This window comes from Cnephaeus nilssonii, assembly GCF_951640355.1.
Source record: "Cnephaeus nilssonii genome assembly, chromosome: 20".
Taxonomy (NCBI): Eukaryota; Metazoa; Chordata; class Mammalia; order Chiroptera; family Vespertilionidae; genus Cnephaeus; species Cnephaeus nilssonii.
This window is the reverse complement of record NC_137091.1, coordinates 45,360,852-45,380,498: the sequence shown is the minus strand read 5'-3', so window position 1 is coordinate 45,380,498 and position 19,647 is coordinate 45,360,852. Positions and strand designations below refer to the sequence as shown.

Sequence of the window (19,647 nt, the reverse complement as noted above, 5' to 3'; positions counted from 1 at the left end):
GGGGCCCAGCCCCTGCCCAGGAGGAAGGCGGGGCTACGGAGTCAAGAAGGACAGACACGCGTGTCTCCAGACAAGATTGTTATCTTCTCAGTGGCGGCTCCTGCAAAGAGCCGCTGTCGGGGCGGTCCGCGCAGGCTCAGCAGCCGCGATCCGGCGGTGGGGACTTCACTGCGGCACTGGGGGGACAGGAGGAGGGGGTGGCTGCGGGGGCGCCGGACCCGGCTTCCCCAAGGCAAGCGCCCCGCCAGGCCCCTCCGCCTGCTGGACTCGCTTGGCCGGCAGGGGGCGCCGTCTCCCCTTCACCACCCGGCTCCCCTCCCTCCTCTCTGCCGGGTGCCACCCCACGGCCAGCGTGCCTGTGAGGGCTGCAGCTTTGAACCCCAAACTGGGAGCATCTGAGCAGAGATTTCTGAGCAGCGGCTGGCAACAGGCTGACCCCGGAACCCTGGAGTGGGGCTATTTCTGAGCTGATTGAACAGCTGATAAAGGGGACTGAGGGGAAGACTTGGAGGTCTCTGAGCCCTGTGTAGGGTCCCTTCTGTCTGCTGTCTGGGGCCAGGGGAGGTCCCAGTCGGGGAGGGACTTCTCCGGCAGCCGCCTGGGAGGGACCTGGATAGCAGCCTCCCCACAGAGCCCGGCGTGGGGAGACGAGGAAGCGTGTTTTGGGTGGATGGAATGGCACGTGCAAAGGCCCGGGGCCAGGAGGAAGCACGGCCAGTCTGTCCTACTGCCCACAGCTCAGTGTGGCCTGAACAGCGTGGAGGAAAACGGGGGTGCATGAGGCGGGAGAGGGGCGGCGGGGGGGGGGGTCAGATGCAGAACCATGACACCAGGCTGAGGGGCGCCTGGGCTGCTGGGGAGCCCCTGGAGGGCAGGTCACCCCTGGACAGAGTGTCCTCTGGGGCTCTGTGTGGGGCGGGCTGGAGAGAGACACGAAGGCGGGGAGGCTGCCGGGGAGCATTCAGAAGGAAGAGGAGCCCTAGCCGGTTTGGCCCAGTGGATAGAGCATCGGCCTGCAAACTGAAAGGTCCCGGGTTTGATTCTGGTCAAGGGCACATGCCCGGGTTGTGGGCTCGATCCCCAGTGGGGGACTTGCAGGAGGCAGCCGATCCATGATTCTCAACATTGATGTTTCTATCTCTCTCTCTCTCTCTGAAATCAATAAAAATATATTTTTTTTAAAAAAGGAAGAGGACCAGCAGCTGAAGCTGAGGCTGTGGGCTGAGGAGGGGAAGGGGGGGGCGGGCAGAGTGGGGTTGGGGGACAGTCTGGGGCAGGCTGTGCAGGAGGGAGGTGTGCCCCCGGGCTCCCACAGCCCGGGGCCTCTGCCATAACCCACGTTTGTTTCGAGGCCGTGTCCACACGCCTCCCACTGGAGGCCGCAGGTCACTTGCTAAGCTCTCCTCACTCGCTTCTTTCTTGTCCTTCAACTCCCCTGGGGAACCTGGGACACCACCCAGGCTGGGTCAGCCGCTCCCACCCCGCCCTCCCGCCCCGGGCGGCCTCCCGCCGGTCTGACTCCCGTAGCTTTGCAAAGGGCAGGAGCGTGGGCAGCGGGCGGAGGGGTGGCCGCTCACCTCGGACCTCCAGCTTGCACTCGGCCAGCGCCTCCCCCAGCTCGTTGACCGCGAGGCAGGTGTAGGTCCCCCCGTCGAAGGGGGAGGGGCGGCGGATGTTCAGCGTCAGGATCCCCTGGTAGTTGGTCATCAGGTACTTGGGGTCTTCTCTGATTTCCATCTTGTTCTTCATCCAGACCACCTTCGGCTGCGGAGGGGGAGGGGAGGCGGGCAGCTCAGAGAGGGTGCCTGGGCCGTGGAGAACGGGCCCTGGGCGGGAGGTCCGAGTCCTCATGTTGGCTGTGCCGCCTCCTAATTATGGCCGCATGACCTTGGCCTGGTCGTGTTCCTGACCCTCGGTCAGAGGAGCTCACTCCTGTGGGTCTCCAGGGCCCAGCAGGATTTATTTATTTTTAATTTTTTATTATTTTAATATTTTTATAGATTTTAGGCAGGCTCCCACCCCAGGACCTTGGTGCTGGCCGCTTTCTCTTCCCTCCAGTCAGCACCTGCCCCACTTGGTCCTCAGCTCACACGTCACCCCCAACCTCTGGGCGGGGCCTGAGGCGTGTTTCACACTCGTGGCTGCCTGTGCTTCTCCGGCACCCTTACCGCCCTTTATAATTTACTAGAGGCCTGATGCACGAAGATTCATGCAAGAATGGGCCTTCCTTCCCCTGGCTGCTGGCATTGCCTTGGCTCTGGCCAGAGCCACCTTTCCGCCTTCCCACTCTGCCCAGAGGCCCAGAGCAGCTGGGGTGGTGCGGAATGCCTGCGTCGTTGTCATGCTGATGATGCAAGCGTCCTGCCCGCCCCCAGCTACTCCAAGCCTGTGTATGCAAATTAACCCGCCATCTTTGTTGGGTTGATTTGATACTCGCTCCTGATTGGCTGGTGGGTGTTATGAAGGTACGGTCAATTAGCATGTTACTCTTTTATTAGTGTAGATAGTCATTTGTGTGGCATTGAGTTAACCCTTTGCACTCGCTTGCTTTTTTCTCAATTCCTTTATTCTAATGCTAACGGTGTGGAGTCACACTCGACATCCGAGTGCAAAAGGTTAATGCTGTGTCCCCCAGCATATGGGAACTTCTCCAATCCACCAGCACATAAAAAGCCTTCAAAAATATGTGATAGACAGGGTGGATGAATGACTGAGTGAATGAATGATGTAAGTAAGCAAATGCAGTGAATGAATGAACTGAGGAAATGAATAGAATGGGAGGTAAATAACTAAGTGGCGTGAATGAATGAGTGGAGTCTGTGAATGAGCAGGTAGATGGAGATGGAGGAGGTGAACTCATGAACCACGGTGTGCCGACAGGGGCAAAGCTAAAAATGTGAAAGTCAGCCCTGGCCGGTGTTGCTCAATGGTTAGTGTCGGCCCAAGAATCAGAGGGTCACAGGTTCGATTCCCAGTCAAGGGCACATCCCTGGGCTGGCTGCAGGTTCGATCCCCAGCCTTGGTCACACTGTGAGAGGCAACCAATTGATGTGTCTCTCTCACATCAATGTTTCTTTCTTTCTCTCTCTCCCCTCCTCCTCCTCCTCCCACCTCATTTTCACTCTCTCTCCAAAAAAATAAATAAATTTTAAAAATGCCCGGCTGGCATGGCTCAGTGGTTGAGCATCGACCTATGAACCAGGAGGTCACGGTTCGATTCCCAGTCAGGGCACTTGCCCCGGTTGCGTGTGGGGTGTGCAGGAGGCAGCAGTCAATGATTCTCTCTCATCATTGATGTTTCTATTTCTCTCTCCTTCTCCCTTCCTCTCTGAAATCAACAAAATATATATTTAAAAAAATAAAATGAAATCAAATAAAAATGTAAAAAATATCCTCTGGTGAGGATTAACAAAAAAAAAAACACAAAACAAAACCAAAACCACTTGGAAGTCAGACCAGAAGTCAGCAAAACTTAGGTTGCAAAGGGCCAGGCAGTCACTATTTTAGGACTGTGGGCCCTGAGCTCTCTGCGGCCACAGACAATGCACAAGCGAGTGTGCAGGGCCATGTTCCAATAAAACTTTATTTAGAGAAACCGGTGGCAGGTGGGTTTGAGCAGCGGGTTGAAAGGGAGCAAAGTCCATGAACTGAGAAGAGACAAACCCGAGAGGCAGAGCTTGCTGAAGATTCCCCTTCAGGGACACACACACACACACACACACACACATACACACACACACACACATGCACACACACACGCACACACGCACATGCACGCACGTGCGCACACGCGCGCACACACACATGCACGCACGCACCTTGGGGTGGCCTCTGACGGCGCAGTTGAGAGCAGCGGTGTACCCAGCCACCACCACGCGGTCCAGCAGCGGCGTCAGGAACTTGGGGGCCATCCGGAAGTCATGCTCCTTGTACTCGGGCGGTTTCCAGGTGATGCCTGCAGACGGGCGGGCAGAGGAACCTGTGAGGCGACTGAGCCCCGCGTTCCCAGCCGCTTCTCTGCGGTCACCAGGTGCCATCCTCTTGGGGTCCAGGGGTGGGGGGTGCAGCCGAGGGGGGGACTGGACCCTGCGGAGGGGATGGCCTTACCCGTCTTGAGGATCCGGGCCGGGTCCTTAGAGACGCCGGGGGTCTCGCTGAGCCCACAGATGTTCTCACTGTAAACTCGGAAAAAGTACTCGTTGCCCACGATGAGGTCGGACACGGTGCAGTGGGTTTGGCGGTTGTGTTCATAGACGTTGAACCACTCCTGGCGGGGGGGACAGGGAGGGGCGGAAAAGTCAGGGACACAGACCCGGGAAGGGCCGGGGTGAGGACAGCACCCCCACGTGTGGGCGGAGCCAGCAAGCCCGCCCTTGGCAGCGGCCTGAAGACAGAACCACCCAAAAAGGCCCATCCGCGGATGAATGGAGAGGCACACGCGGCAGCCGCCAAGCCAGGGACTGTGCCTGGGCCAGGAAAAGGCAGGAAACACTGAAACCTGGAGAAGACCAGGCTGGGGGACAGCAGCCAGGCACTAAAGGCCACATATGGTGCGATTCCGTTCCTAGGCAACGCCCAGAAGAGGCACATCCCTAGACGCAGGGAGCGGAGTGGGGGTCGCCAGGGGATGGGGGGAGGGGAGAGGTGACTGCTTAGTGGATACGGGGTTTCCTTTCAGGTGTGAAATGCCTGGGGACTAGCCTGGCCGGCGTGGTTCCGTGGTTGGGCATCGACCTATGAACCAGGAGGTCACAGTTCGATTCCCGGTCAGGGCACACGCCCTGGTTGCAGGCTCCATCCCCGGTGTGGGGCGTGCAGGAGGCAGCTGATCAAGGATTCTCTCTCATCATGGATGTGTCTCTCTCTCTCTCTCTCTCTCTCTCTCTCTCTCTCTCTCTCTCTCTCTCTTCCTCTCTGAAATCAATAAAAATAAATTTTTTAAAAACATGTCCCGGGACTAGATAGAGGTGGCGGTTGCACACCACTGGGAATGTACTAAAAGCCACTTGAAAAGCAATGCTTAATGTTGTTATGTGAATTTTACCTCCATTTAAAGAAAGATGCCCTGGCCGGTGTTGCTCAGTGGTTAGGGGTCAGCCCTCCCACCAAAGGGCCGTGGGTTTGATTCCCAGTCAAGGGCACGTACCTGGGTTGCAGGTTTAATCCCCGGCCCTGGTCAGGATGCGTGTGGGAGGCAACAGATTGATGTGTCTCTCACATGATGTTTCTCTTTCTTCTCTCTCTCTCTCTCTCTCTCTCTCTCTCTCTCTCTCTGTCTCTCTCTCATACCCTCTCTCCTTCCCTATCACTCTCTCTAAAAATCAATGGGGGCCCTAGCCAGTTTGGCTCAGAGGATAGAGCGTTGGCCTGCGGACTCAGGGGTCCCGGGTTCGATTCCGGTCAAGGGCCCATGCCCGGGTTGTGGGCTCCGTCCCCAGTAGGGGGTGTGCGGGAGGCAGCCAATCAATAATTCCCTCTCATCATTGATGTTTCTCTCTCTTTCTCGCTCTTCCTCTCTGAAATCAATAAAAATATATTTTAAAATAAATAAATAAAAATCAAAATCAATGGGGAAAAATATCCTCGGGTGAGGATTAACAAAAAAAACAATTAAAAGGAAAGAAAACCCATCGTGCACCAAACCTCAGCCCCAGCCCGTTCTTCCAACCTCTCGGGGCCTCGGTTTCCCCAGCTGGAAAAGGGGGGGCGGCAGCGCCTGCTCTGACCCCCCTCCCGGTGGCTTTCCCACCCTGCCCCACCCCCCAGCTCACCCCGCCCCGCCCGGGCCTCCGCCTCTCACCATGGTCTTCTTGTCGGCTTTCTGGATGAAGTACCCCGTGACCTCACTGTTCCCGTCGTCTTTGGGGGGCTGCCACTCCACCAGCGCGTTGGTGCCCCACACCTCCTTCACCGTCACGTTCACCGGGGGCCCTGCCTTCTCTGGAAGGAGGTGGTTGCTACAGGCCAGCCTGGGGCCCCCTCAATGTCCACCCTCGCCTCCTCTCCTGTCCTGACCTTTCAGGCCTGCCCCCCACTCCCACGTCCTCACCTCCCACCCTGGCTCCCCCCCACCTCCTCTGTCCCCTCCTGGCCCAGGGCCCCCCGCCCGCCCCGGCCACGCACCCACGACCCGGATGCGGACGGTGGCCGTGTCCTTCATGTTCTCGATCTGCACGGTCAGCTCGTACTCCCCCGAGTCGGAGCGGGCCGCCTGGCGCACGAAGAACACGGTGTCGGTGTCGCTGGTGCGCACGTTCACGCGGGAGGCGTCCACGGGCGCCCCGCCCTTCGTCCACACCACCTGGGGCCGCGGCTTTCCCTGGGTGGGCAGCAGGGGGCAGAGGTCGGCCGGGGCTCTCCTGTGGGAACTGGCCCCTGACCCCTGACCCTGAGCCCCGACCCTGAGCCCAGCCACACACCTGGAAGGGGATGAGGAGGTTGATGGGCTCCCCTACTTTGCGGATGAAAGTCTGGCGCAGGTGGCGGGGGAGGCGGATCTTGGGTTGCTCTGCGGACACAAACCCAAGGAAGGTCAGCGCTGGGCTTGGGGGCCCTCGAGAGAGGGACGAGGAGACCGGGGTGATGAGACTGTAGGGGGGACCCTAGCGATGGCCTGGGAAGGGCTGGCCAGAAGACACCAGCTTGGTCTGCAGGAGAGCAAGGTCAGGGGTCAGGGGTCAAGGGCACTCACCCACAATCTCCCTGATGGTGACTGGCTGAGCCAGACTGGCCGGCTCGCTGCGCCCCGCGATGTTGACCCCCACGACCCGGAAAATGATTCTGGCTCCTGTGGGGAGATCCTTGACGGTGAAGCCACAGCGCTCGACGGGCTCCGTGTTGGCGGGGATCCACTCCTCGGCTGGAGAGAGGACGGGACCGGGGATCTGCCTTCCGACCTCCCGGCCGGCTGGCCCCGCAGCCCCTCGCCCCTCCCCGCCCTGAACTGGCAGCAGCTGACAGTGACTAAGCACTTATGACCAGGCTCGAAAGATGGGACTAGACTAGACACCCACGGGGACCCGGGAGCCGCCGCCCCGCCAGCCTGGCAGGCACTCACAGTCCTCCAGGCAGTACTCCACCAGGTACCCGTCGATGCCGCCCGCCCCGATCCTGTCTGGGGGCCTCCACTTGAGGGTGGTGGTGGTGTCTGTCACGTCCTCCACTGTCAGGTGCCGGGGTTCACTGGTGGGCGCTGTAAGGATCCAGGGAAAGGGGAGGTGGGGGTAAATGAGGGGTCAGGGGTCAGCAGGGAGGGTCAGGGGTCAGAGTTGGAGTCCCTGGTCAGAGAGTGGGCCAGAAGTCAATGAGCAAGGACACGTCATCAACGTGGCTCAGTGGATGCACATTGACCTATGAACCAGGAGGTCACGGTTCGATTCCCGGTCAAGGGCACGTGCCCGATCCCCAGTGGGGGGCATGTAGGAGGCAGCCGATCAATTATTCTCTCTCATCATTGATGTCTCTCTCTCTCCTTCCCCCCCCTTCCTCTTCCTTCCTCTCTGAAATCAATTGAAAATAAAAACAAGGTATCAAGGAAAAGTGAGGTCTCCAAGGACAGAGACGGATTAGTCTGCTAGGTCAGGGGTCAATGAGGTACTCAGGAGGCCAGGAATAGGCCAGGAGGGTGGGCGGGGCTCAGAGTCAATGCGCTGAGTTGTTGGATGAGAGGGGGCAGAAGCCAGCGGACTCTGTGGGGTCAGAGGTCAATGACTGCCAGGGCAGGGGTCAGAGGCAGGCAGGGGCTCAGCGAGGGGGAGGGGGGACCTCACCAATAGGCATGAAGGGCTTGGAGTTGACGCTGGGCTGGGACACCCCGATGGCGTTGACTGCGAAGACCCGCATCTCGTACAGGACGCCCTCGATCATCTTGGTGGCCTCGTAGGTCGTGTCCGTGAAGACCTCGAAGTTCAGCTTCATCCAGCGCTGGGAGCCCTTCTTCTTCCGCTCCAGGAGGTACCCTGCCCCCCCACAAGCAGAGAGTCGTGGGGGTCACGGGGAGGCCATGGAGGGGGTCGCGGGCCAGCTGGGGCAGGGAGGGTCACCTGAGACCATGACTAGCAGTCAGAGTTCACCAATCCTGGGGTCACGGATCAAGCAGGGTCACGGGTCATAAATCAGGGGGTCAGGGGTCACAGAAAATCCCAGGCTATTGCTCTGAGGGAGGATTCCGAGGTCGGTAGGGAGGAGAGTTAGGCAGAGACCAAAGGGATTGTGAGATGTCAAAGATGGAAACCAGCCCTAGTCAGTTTGGCTCGATGGATAGTGTCGGCCTGCAGACTGAAGAGTCCCGGGTTCGACTCTAGTCAAGGGCACATGCCTCGGTTGTGGGATCGATCCCCAGGAGGCAGCCGATCAGTGATTCTCTCTCATCATTGATGTTTCAATCTCTCTCTCCCTCTCCCTTCCTCTCTCTGAAATCAATAAAAATATATATTTTTTAAAAAGATGGAAACCAGGTCTCAGAGATGGGGAAGGCGGGTCATTGAGGATGCTAAGGACTCTGGGAGGTCAAAGAGAAGCCAGGGGGACCCGGAGGTCGGAGGTCATGGGAACTGGAATGCAGGCACTCACCGGTGACTGGTTGTCCCCCATCATACTTGGGTGGCTCCCAGACAAGGATGGCCCAATCCTCTCCAACGGAGGTGACGCGCACAGCCTCCGGGGGGTCGGGGACATCTGTGAGGGGAGAGAGGAGAGCCAGGGGGCTCCTCACGGCCTCGGGGAGCCACCTCCAAGCTCAGCCCCTTCGGCTCCCTCTGCTCACCCACAACCCGCACGAAGATGGAGGCCACGTCCTCGCCGGAGGGGTTGGTGACCTTGATGGTGTAGCGGCCCTCGTCTGCCCGCTCTGCACTCTCAATCACGAAGCTGCTGCACTCCACGCGCTGCTCGATGCGCATCCTGCCCTCCTTGGCCGTGAACACCTGGAACAGCGCCAGGGCCGTGGGCCGCCTCTCCCGACCAGACCTGCCTCTGCCCCTCCCCTGCTGAGTCTCCAGCAGCTTCCTGTCAGCCCCTCCTCCCCCAGACCCCAACCCCTCCTCCCTCAGACCCCCAGCCCCTCCTCCTCCAGACCCCCAGTCCCTCCTCCCTCAGACCCCCAGCCCCTCCTCCCTCAGACCCCAGCCCCTCCTCCCCCAGCCCCCCAGCCCCTCCTCCCTCAGACCCCAGCCCCTCCTCCCCCAGACCCCCAGCCCCTCCTCCCTCAAACCCCAGCCCCTCCTCCCCCAGACCCCAACCCCTCCTCCCTCAGACACCCAGCCCTCCTCCCCCAGACCCCCAGTCCCTCCTCCCTCAGACCCAGGAGTCGGGGCCCCAGCTACCAAGGCCTTGGGCCAGCACAAAGGACCCATTGGACCTGCACCGGCCTCACTCATCACTCCCTACTGCCCTCCTCGCCCTCCATTCAAAACACCAGACTGGCTCGTGCCAAGACTCTGCAGGCAATGTCCCGACCCACGGATCTCTCTGCTCTACTGCTCTCATCCTTCCGGACCTGCCCAGAAGCCACCTCTTCCAGGAAGCACTCTTGGATGCCCTCGAGGGAAAGTGACGGCCCATCCCCTGAATTCTCATCGCATCGGGCACCTCCCTGTCTCTCAGCCCCCTCACCCTGGACTCTGACTATCCGGGCGCGTGTCTGCTCTCTCCCAGAGCGAGGCTTCGGGCAGGCACGGGGCGTCTGATTCGTGGCTATCACCTATCACCGGGGTGCCTGCACGGAGAGCCTGACAGAAAGGAGAGCTCAGGGGGCGTTTGCCGACGGGAGGGATGAGTGAAGACAGAGTCTCTCCCTTTTACAGAAGGGGAAACTGAGGCCCAGAGCAGACACCTTGGGCTGTCCCAGGGCCTGGAGCATACAAGGTCAAAATATTTGTTGAGTGGAAGGTTGGATGGATGGATGGATGGATGGATGGATGGATGGATGGATGGATGGATGAGTGAATGGAAGGATGGATGGATGGATGGGTGGGTGGGTGGGTGGGTGGGTGGAAGGATGGATGAGTGGATGAGTGGATGGATGGATGAGTGGATGAGTGGATGGATGAGTGGATGGATGGATGGATGGATGAGTGGATGAGTGGATGGATGAGTGGATGGATGGATGGATGGATGGATGGGCAGATGGATGGATGGGTGGACAGGATAACTGGGTTGGCTAATGGACAAATTGATTAAGTACTGGATGAGTGGATGGATGGGTGAATTAATCGATTAACTGATGAGTGGGAAGACGGGTGGATGGAGAATGATGAATGGAGAGATGGATGGACAGAGCACCCACCATGTGCTGGGACAGTCCCCTGTGATGGACAAACTGAATCTCCAATCTTCAAAAGCACCCTCTGAAGAAGGAATCACAATCCTCGTTTTACAATGCAACGGGAGCTCAGAGAGGGAAAGCCGCTCGCCTGCAGTCGCCCAGCAGAGCCGAGCGGGACAGGTCGTCAGTGCGCGGGGGACGCCCCACATACCTCATCCCCCTTCAGCCAGGTGGCGACAGGAGGGGGCTCCCCCGTGATGGCCACGTCCAGCCTCAGCTTGTTTCCAGCCACAACCACGATGGAGTTATCCGAGGTCTTCCCCGAGCAGTCCAGGTGGATCTTCGGTGGCTCTGGGGGCAGAGACGGGATTCCGGGGACCTTGGGAGTCGGCAGCTGGTCCATCCCAAAGCCCTCCAGAGGGTCCCCGGAGAAGCTGGGTTCCCCCAGCCATAGAGACCCAGGAGTCCAGGCCCCCAGCCCCTCCTCCCTCAGACCCAGGAGTCCAGGCCCCCGGCCCCTCCTCCCTCAGACCCAGGAGTCCAGGCCCCCAGCCCCTCCTCCCTCACACCCAGGAGTCCAGGCCCCCAGCCCCTCCTCCCTCACACCCAGGAGTCCAGGCCCCCAGCCCCTCCTCCCTCAGACCCAGGAGTCCAGGCCCCCAGCCCCTCCTCCCTCAAACCCAGGAGTCCAGGCCCCCAGCCCCTCCTCCCTCAGACCCAGGAGTCCAGGCCCCCAGCCCCTCCTCCCTCACACCCAGGAGTCCAGGCCCCCAGCCCCTCCTCCCTCAGACCCAGGAGTCCAGGCCCCCAGCCCCTCCTCCCTCAGACCCAGGAGTCCAGGCCCCCAGCCCCTCCACCCTCAGACCCAGGAGTCCAGGCCCCCAGCCCCTCCTCCCTCAGACCCAGGAGTCCAGGCCCCCAGCCCCTCCTCCCTCAGACCCAGGAGTCCAGGCCCCCAGCCCCTCCACCCTCAGACCCAGGAGTCCAGGCCCCCAGCCCCTCCTCCCTCAGACCCAGGGGTCCAGGCCCCCAGCCCCTCCTCCCTCAGACCCAGGAGTCCAGGCCCCCAGTCCCTCCTCCCTCGGACCCAGGAGTCCAGGCCCCCAGTCCCTCCTCCCTCAGACCCGGGAGTCCAGGCCCCCAGTCCCTCCACCCTCAGACCCAGGAGTCCAGGCCCCCAGCCCCTCCACCCTCAGACCCAGGAGTCCAGGCCCCCAGTCCCTCCACCCTCAGACCCAGAAGTCCAGGCCCCCAGTCCCTCCTCCCTCAGACCCAGGAGTCCAGGCCCCCGGCTCCTCCTCCCTCAGACCCAGGAGTCCAGGCCCCCAGCCCCTCCTCCCTCACACCCAGGAGTCCAGGCCCCCAGCCCCTCCTCCCTCAGACCCAGGAGTCCAGGCCCCCAGCCCCTCCACCCTCAGACCCAGGAGTCCAGGCCCCCAGCCCCTCCTCCCTCAGACCCAGGACTCCAGGCCCCCGGCCCCTCCACCCTCAGACCCAGGAGTCCAGGCCCCCAGCCCCTCCTCCCTCAGACCCAGGAGTCCAGGCCCCCAGCCCCTCCACCCTCAGACCCAGGAGTCCAGGCCCCCAGCCCCTCCTCCCTCAGACCCAGGAGTCCAGGCCCCCAGTCCCTCCTCCCTCAGACCCGGGAGTCCAGGCCCCCAGTCCCTCCACCCTCAGACCCAGGAGTCCAGGCCCCCAGCCCCTCCACCCTCAGACCCAGGAGTCCAGGCCCCCAGTCCCTCCACCCTCAGACCCAGAAGTCCAGGCCCCCAGTCCCTCCTCCCTCAGACCCAGGAGTCCAGGCCCCCGGCTCCTCCTCCCTCAGACCCAGGAGTCCAGGCCCCCGGACCCTCTTCCCTCTGACCCAGGAGTCCAGGCCCCCGGACCCTCCTCCCTCAGACCCAGGAGCCCAGGCCCCGGCCCCTCCTCCCTCAGACCCAGGCCCCCAGCCCCTCCTCCGTCAGACCCAGGAGTCCAGGCCCCCGGCCCCTCCTCCCTCGGACTCAGGAGTCCAGGCCCCCAGCCCCTCCTGCCTCAGACCCAGGGGTCCAGGCCGTTACCAAAGCCATAGGGTCCCTACCTTGCTTGGGGACGTACTCCACCTTGATTTCTGGTGAACACAGGAGAGGGGATGGTTAGGTCTAAATCCATGGGGCCCGATCCCACCTTCACACCCAGAGGCAGGGGGGAGGGTCTGGGGTCACCCGGGCACCTGGGGTGCTGGGTGGGTTCAGGACCGTGACTGTCCCACAGGTCCCCACATGGTCACGCTGTGGCGGAAACAATGCTCTCCCTCATCTTCTGTCTGACTGCCCCCCCCGCCCCGTGGGCACTGAGGGACACTTACTCCTGAGGGGGCACCGGGCCCTGGGGGAGAGGAAAGGGGCCCTCACCCAGGAAGTTGAGCTTGGCGGAGAGAGACAGGGCGTAGCCATCGGGCACGAACGTGTAGTCGCCCTCGTCCTCCGGGCGGACATCATTGATCACCAGCTTGTGAATCCTAAGGGGTTGGGGGCACAGGGCAGAGGTCAAGCCAGGTCGCCCTGGGACCACCACGGAGAAACATCCTCCTCAATGCAATTTACATGCTCACACCCACCCTTTTCCTTTTTCTTTTTTTTAAAAAATATATTTTATTGATTTTTTACAGAGAGGAAGGGAGAGGAATAGAGAGTTAGAAACATCAATGAGAGAGAAACATCGACCAGCTGCTTCCTGCACACCCCCTACTGGGGATGTGCCCACAACCAAGGTACATGCCCTTGACCGGAATCGAACCTGGGACCCTTCAGTCCACAGGCCGATGCTCTATCCAGTGAGCCAAACCGGTTAGGGTACTTTTTTTTCCTTTTCTTTTCTTTTTTTCACCCTTTTTCTTTTTAATACGTTTGTTTTTTATTGATTTTAGAGAGAGGGGATAGGAGAGGGATAGAGATAGAAACATTGATCGGCTGCCTCCTGCACGCCCCCTACTGGGGATCACCCCCAATGGGGCATGTGCCCTGACAGAGAATCAAACCAGTGACCTTTTGGTTCATGGGTTGACACTCGACCACTGAGCAACCCCAGCTGGGCCACACCCACCCTTTTTATTCTGGCCTTTGGAACTCTGGGTTCAAATCCCAGCTTTGCCCCTTCCTAGCTGTGTGGCCTTAGGCAAGTTACTTAACCTCTCTGTGCCTCAGTTTTCATCTATAAAATACAAGCAATGATGCCCACCCGGTGTAGCTCAGTGGTTGAGTGTCGACCTATGAACCGGGAGGTCACGGTTTGATGCCCAGTCAGGGTGCATGCCCAGGTTGTGGGCTCAATCCCCAGGTGGGCGAATGCAGGAGGCAGCCGATCCGTGATTCTCTCTCCCTCTCCCTTCCTCTCTGAAATCAATAAAGATATATTTTAAAAAAGTACAGGTGCCCTAGCTGTTCTGGCCCAGTGGACAGAGCGTCGGCCTATGGACTGAAGGGTCCCAGGTTCAATTCCAGTCAAGGGCACATGTCTGAGTTGCAGGCTCGATCCTCAGGAGGGGGCGTGCAGGAGGCAGCTGATCGATGATTCTTTCTCAACATTGATGTTTTTCTCTCTCCCTCTCCCTTCCTCTCTGAAATCAATAAAAACATATTTAAAAAAAATACAGGCAGCCGTAACCGGTTTGGCTCAGTGGATAGAGCATCAGCCTGCGGACTGAAGGGTCCCAGGTTCTATTCCGGTCAAGGGGATGTACCTTGGTTGCGGGCACATCCCCAGTGGGGGGTGTGCAGGAGGCAGCTGATCGATGTTTCTCTCTCATCAATGTTTCTAACTCTCCTTCTCCCTTCCTCTCTGTAAAAAATCAATAAAATATATTTTAAAAAAAAAAAGGAATATGGAGGAAGCAACATGGGGATAGTTCCCAGCCCAGGCCACACAGTCACGTTCCCTTGCACGCCCTCAGAACCCATTTCTACCACATGACGATGCCAGGACCAGCCCTACTAGGAGATGAGGCATCACCAGGACCAGAGCAGACACAGCCCAGCGCCTCCAGGTCCCCACAGAGCACAGGAGGGTGAGCAGAGCTGACACTCAGCTGACCACACAAGCACCGGGAAGGCCATCCTCGATCAGCCAGCCGCCCATCGACCCACAGACTCGATTAAATAAGTCCTTGTTCTTTGAAACCACTAATTCCGGGGATGGTCGTTACGCGGCTAGAGCTAGCTGATACACACGCTCCATCCCCCAGTCACCTCCATAGTCTACTCCGCACCTCCCCGTGTGGGTCATGATGATCCTCTTGCTGGGCCGCACCTCGACCCCATTTTTGAACCATTTGCCCGTCACCTTTTCGTCAGACACCTCGCACTTGAACACGGCCTGATCTGAGGCCTTCACCGTCAGATCCGCAATGTCCTGCAGGACCTCCAGCGGTTTCACTGGACGAGGAGAGAAGGAGATGGGGCTGTCACAACTCCCGGCTGCCCACGGCCTGTGGGGGTACCCAGCGTGCCAAGGACTGTTCCGGGCACTGAGGACGCAGCCATGACCAGCCCAGAAGCAACCCACGGGCCTCGTGGAGCTCACACTGCAGCTGGGAGGCAGACAGTGAACGGGGAAACACATTCACACGTCACACAGGGAGCCGCGAAGCCTGCGGGAAGGCGGGACGAGTCCACAGGAGGATGCAGGGGCCCCGGGTAGAGAGGGCGGCATGCGCAGAGGCCGCGCGGAGCAGAGCGGGCTTTTGGAGTGGGAACAGCAGGCAGGCCAGCGTGGTAGGAGATGACACGGGCGGGGCAGCCGGGCCGACCCCGGGCTTGTGGCCCTGGAGAGGACTCTGTGTTGAGTCTGAGCAAGGCGGGAGCCGCGCGGGGTGATGGGAAGACCGCGGGGATCTGAATTACATTTTTAAAGTTTTGGCTTTTTTAAAAAAAAATAAAACAATGCAGGCCAGCGGGCGTGGCTCAGTGGTTGAGCGCTGGCCTATGAACCAGGAGGTCGTGGTTCGATTCCCAGTCCGGGCACATGCTGGTGATGATTCTCTCTCATTCTGATGTTTCTGTCTCTCTCTCCCTCTCCCTACCTCTCTGAAATCAATAAAAATATAATTTTTAAAAATGCAGTCCTGGCCGGTGTGGCTCAGTTGGTTGGAGCGTTGTCCTGTGCACCGAGAGGTTGCAGGTTCAAGTCTCAGTCAGGGCACATGCCCAGGTTGGGGGTTTGATCCCCAGCCAGGATGCTTACAAGAGGCAACCAGTTGATCTCTCTCTCTCTCTCTCTCTCTCTCTCTCTCTCTCTCTCTCTCTCTCCCTCGCTCCCTCTCTCCCTCCCTCCCTTCCCGCCTCCTCTCTCCCCTCCCCCATATGCAAATAAGAGCACTTTTGCTTTTTCTCCTAAAAAATATACAGCAGGTCCTTGAATAACGTCATTTCTTTCAACATCACTTTGTAGTAACATCGATCAAGTGTGATAGGAACTTAGCTCTTGTTTCTGTCACTTAGCCTTTGGTAAGAACGGTTTCGCTATTTGTCATTTCGCCACAGTTTTAAGAACCGATGGCGACGGGTAAGCAAGGACTTACTGTATCTTGGAAATAATTCCACATCAGTCACTTAAAAGCTGCCCATATTTATGGCTACATGTGAATATGACATAACTAACTTGGTCCCTAAATGGCTCGATTTTTTGTCATGTTTAAATATATTTTTATAGATTTCAGAGAGGAAGGGAGAGGGAAGGAGAGAGAGAAACATTAATGATGAGAGAGAATCATCGATCATCGATCGGCTGCCTCCTGCACACCCACCACTGGGGCCCGAGCCCCCAACCAGGAATCAAACCGTGACCTCCTGGTTCATAGGTCAATGCTCAACCACTGAGCCACACCGGCCACATGAGTTTTTGTCATATTTAAAGAATTATAGACTCACAGGAGTTTGCAAAAATAGTGCATGGAGTCCCATGTACTACCCTCCACCCAGCTTGCCCTGACGGTGACATCTTAGACACCCATAGTCCAATAATCAATCCAGGAGGTGGACATGGGAGCAATGCTAGTTGTCACCATCTGACTGACGTTTTACAAGGATCACTGGTTGGGGTGTGTGTGTGTGTGTGTGTGTGTGTGTGTGTGTGTGATGAGGGGAAGGCGTGGAAAGAGAACAACCAGCAAGGAGACTACTAGAATGGTCTGAGCATGAGGGGATGGAGACCGGGACCAGGGCCGGGGGGCAGGGGGGCCAGGGGGGAGGGGGGCCACGCAGGTGGGGGAAGTCAGATTCAGGAGCTCCTTTGAGGACTTGCTGGTGAACCGCATGAAGGGTGTGAGGCAAAGGGAGGCATCCGGGACAATTCCAAAGCAGCATGTGCCACGGCCCCGCCCCCCCCGGGCCCCCCCCCCCCCCCGTACCTTCCACAATGAGGTCAGCCTCGCACTGGCCGCCATTGGTCATGACCTTGAACCGACCCCCATCTTCCAGCGTCACTTCTGTGAAGATGAGAATGTGACGCTTCCCATCCTTCTTGAAGCGGTACCGCGCCTTGTAGGAGTCCTCCTTGGTCATCTCCACGCCGTCTTTCATCCTGGGCGGAGGGGACGCAAAAGCGGGGAGGGAGGGGTCTGGAGGTCAGAGGGTGAGCCATGGGCCGGAGCGACAGTCCTCAGGGGGGTCAGGGGTCCAAAGGGAGGTCACAGGAGGGAGGAGAGATTAAGGTTGGCAGAGGCAGCGGGAATGAATAGGTCACCGGTGAGGGTCACGGGGAGATGCCTCCAGGTCCCAGTTGCAGGTCAGGGGTCACAAAAAGAGGTCATGAGGAGAGGAAAGAGGTCACAGAGAAATGCCAAATAGTGTGGCCTCTGTGAATGGTGCTTCCCCTGCCTGGGACACTCCTTCCTTCCCACGTCTACCTCCTCATCACTCAACTCTCAGCTCAATCGTCACCTCCTCCAGGAAGTCTTCCCTGACTTCCTGAGTCCCTTCTTCCTATTAAAAAGTGGTTACAGCTCTAGCCAGTCTGGCTCAGTGGACAGAGCGTCGGCCTGCGGACTGAAGGGTCCCATGTTCAATTCTGGTCAGGGGCACATGCCTGGGTTGTGGGCTCGATCCCCAGTGAGGGGTCCGTGCAGAAGGCAGCCAATCAATGGTTTCCTCTCATCATTGATGTTTCTCTCTCCCTCTCTGAAATCAAAAGTAAAATATTTAGCCGAAACCGGTTTGGCTCAGTGGATAGAGCGTCGGTCTGCGGACTGAAGGGTCCCAGGTTCGATTCCGGTCAAGGGCATGTACATTAGTTGCGGGCACATCCCCGGTGAGGGGTGTGCAGGAGGCAGCTGGTCGATGTTTCTCTCTCATCGATGTTTCTAGCTCTCTATCCCTCTCCCTTCTTCTCTGTAAAAAATCAATAAAATATATATTTTTAAAAAAAGTAAAATATTTAAAAGAAAAAAAAAGTGGTCGGGTGGTTCAATGGGTTGGTGCATCATCCCATACACACACACACCCCGGTTGGATTCCTGGTCAAGACACATTCCTAGGTTGCAGGTTCGATCCGCAGTCAGGGTTCATACAGTAGGTAACTGATTGCTGTTTCTCTCTCTCTCTCTCTCTCTCTCTCTCTCTCTCTCTCTCTCTCCTTTCCTCTCTCTCTCAAATCAATTTAATAAACAACAACACATCCTCGGGTGAGGATTTTTTTTAAAGTGGTTACAGCATCAGTTACGGCTCCTCTGAAACGCTTGTCAAAACAGAACTTTAGTCTTTATTCATGTGATGACTTGACTAATGCCTGTCTCCGTCTCTCACACCCACGCTCTCCAGAAATTTACCAGATTACAAACTGCACGAGGGCAGGTGCCATGGTGACATATTATCTTCCCATGTATCTCAACATAGAGAAGGGTGCCAACACACAGTAGGTCCTTACTAAGTATCTGTCAGACGGGTGAACAGATGTGGGGACGCATGAATGGAGGGGTAGATGGGTGGGTGGGTGGGTGGGTGGGTGGATGGATGGATGGATGGATGGATGGATGGATAACTAGATGAGTGGATGGATGAGTGGATGGGGGATGGGGGATGGGGAGATGAATAGATAGGCTAGAGCAGGCGTCCTCAAACTACGGCCCGCGGGCCACATGCGGGTGTTTTTGCACATATATCAAAATAAGATATGTGCAGTGTGCATAGGAATTTGTTCATAGTTTTTTTTTAAACTATAGTCGGGCCCTCCAGCGGTCTGAGGGACAGTGAACTGGCCCCCTGTTTAAAAGGTTTGAGGACCCCTGGGCTAGAGGATGGATGATTGGTCAAATGGATGAATAAGTGATTTAATGAATCTGAAATAGCAGGGACCAGGAAAAGGGATGGCATAGATAGAAGTCAGATGTTCTTCTAGAATTTCTAGACGGTGAAGGTCAGAATTTAGAGAGAGAGGCTGAGGCCTCGGGGGGACTCTGGGGTAAAGGCCCAGGGTCTCCCAGGGAGGCCGTGAAGATCAGGCTGATGCAGAGAAGCAGTGGGCAGCTGAGTGGAGGTGGGGGGGTCAAGGGTCACTTACCACATGACCTGGGCACCTTCCTCAGACACCTCCACGGCCATTTCCACCCGGTCGCCCACAAACACCTGCTGGTCCTCAAGGGGTGTCACAATCAGCACTGGAGGTTCTGTGGGCACAGGCGGGAGGGACGGACAGGAGGTCAAGTAGTCTCAGGACCCCCTCCCGACCCCAATCCCCAAGCTCAGGCCCCAACCCCGGCCTCACCTTTGACGAAGAGCTCAGTGAAACACTTCTCGTCGCCGACAGCGACCTCATACGCGGCATCGTCCGCCAACGTGCACTTGTTGATGGTGAGAATCCGCTTCTTCCCGACGTTCTCAAACACGTACCTGGGGCAAAGGTCTCACCTCAGTCCGGGGCCTGGAGCCGACCCTGGCCCCGGGCTGAGCCGCCCACCAGTTCTCAGGGAAGGCACTCCCGCTCAGGGACAGACTGTGTGGGAGGGGTACACAGTCCGACTTCTTTTTCTTTTCTTTTTCTTTTTTTAAAATATATTTTTATTGGTTTTTTACAGAGAGGAAGGGAGAAGGATAGAGAGTTAGAAACATTGATGAGAGAGAAACATCGATTCAGCTGCCTCCTGCACACCTCCTACTGGGGATGTGCCCACAACCAAGGTACATGCCCTTGACCGGAATCGAACCTGGGACCCTTCAGTCCGCAGGCTGACGCTCTATCCACTGAGCCAAACCGGTTAGGGCTAATAAAACTTTTTATCTTATCCCAAATGCTCATGATGACAAATTGAGAAAACACAGCCAAGGGGAAATTTTGTTTTTAAAAGGAACCCATGTACATGTGCCTTGGTTGCGGGCACATCCTCAGTAGGGGGTGTGCAGGAGGCAGCTGAT

General features: G+C 58.0%; 1 protein-coding gene across 1 annotated transcript in view; it reads right to left on the bottom strand.

Moving 5' to 3' along the window:
• Window positions 1-71: 71 nt before the first annotated feature.
• The window catches only part of MYBPC2 (myosin binding protein C2), a 28,146-nt gene continuing 8,570 nt past the window's right edge, over window positions 72-19,647 (bottom strand). Inside the window, exons 10-28 of the mRNA XM_079800515.1 lie at window positions 19,001-19,125; window positions 18,797-18,902; window positions 16,650-16,822; window positions 14,511-14,676; window positions 12,658-12,764; window positions 12,345-12,374; window positions 10,476-10,615; window positions 8,765-8,924; window positions 8,572-8,676; window positions 7,770-7,958; window positions 7,058-7,192; window positions 6,692-6,859; window positions 6,420-6,508; window positions 6,124-6,319; window positions 5,801-5,940; window positions 4,108-4,267; window positions 3,819-3,955; window positions 1,578-1,764; window positions 72-176 (exon numbers count right to left, since the gene is read on the bottom strand). Coding sequence (XP_079656641.1) covers window positions 166-176; window positions 1,578-1,764; window positions 3,819-3,955; window positions 4,108-4,267; window positions 5,801-5,940; window positions 6,124-6,319; window positions 6,420-6,508; window positions 6,692-6,859; window positions 7,058-7,192; window positions 7,770-7,958; window positions 8,572-8,676; window positions 8,765-8,924; window positions 10,476-10,615; window positions 12,345-12,374; window positions 12,658-12,764; window positions 14,511-14,676; window positions 16,650-16,822; window positions 18,797-18,902; window positions 19,001-19,125 — 2,524 coding nt within the window. The 3' untranslated portion in view covers window positions 72-165. The remainder of the gene's footprint in view (window positions 177-1,577; window positions 1,765-3,818; window positions 3,956-4,107; window positions 4,268-5,800; window positions 5,941-6,123; window positions 6,320-6,419; window positions 6,509-6,691; window positions 6,860-7,057; window positions 7,193-7,769; window positions 7,959-8,571; window positions 8,677-8,764; window positions 8,925-10,475; window positions 10,616-12,344; window positions 12,375-12,657; window positions 12,765-14,510; window positions 14,677-16,649; window positions 16,823-18,796; window positions 18,903-19,000; window positions 19,126-19,647) is intronic.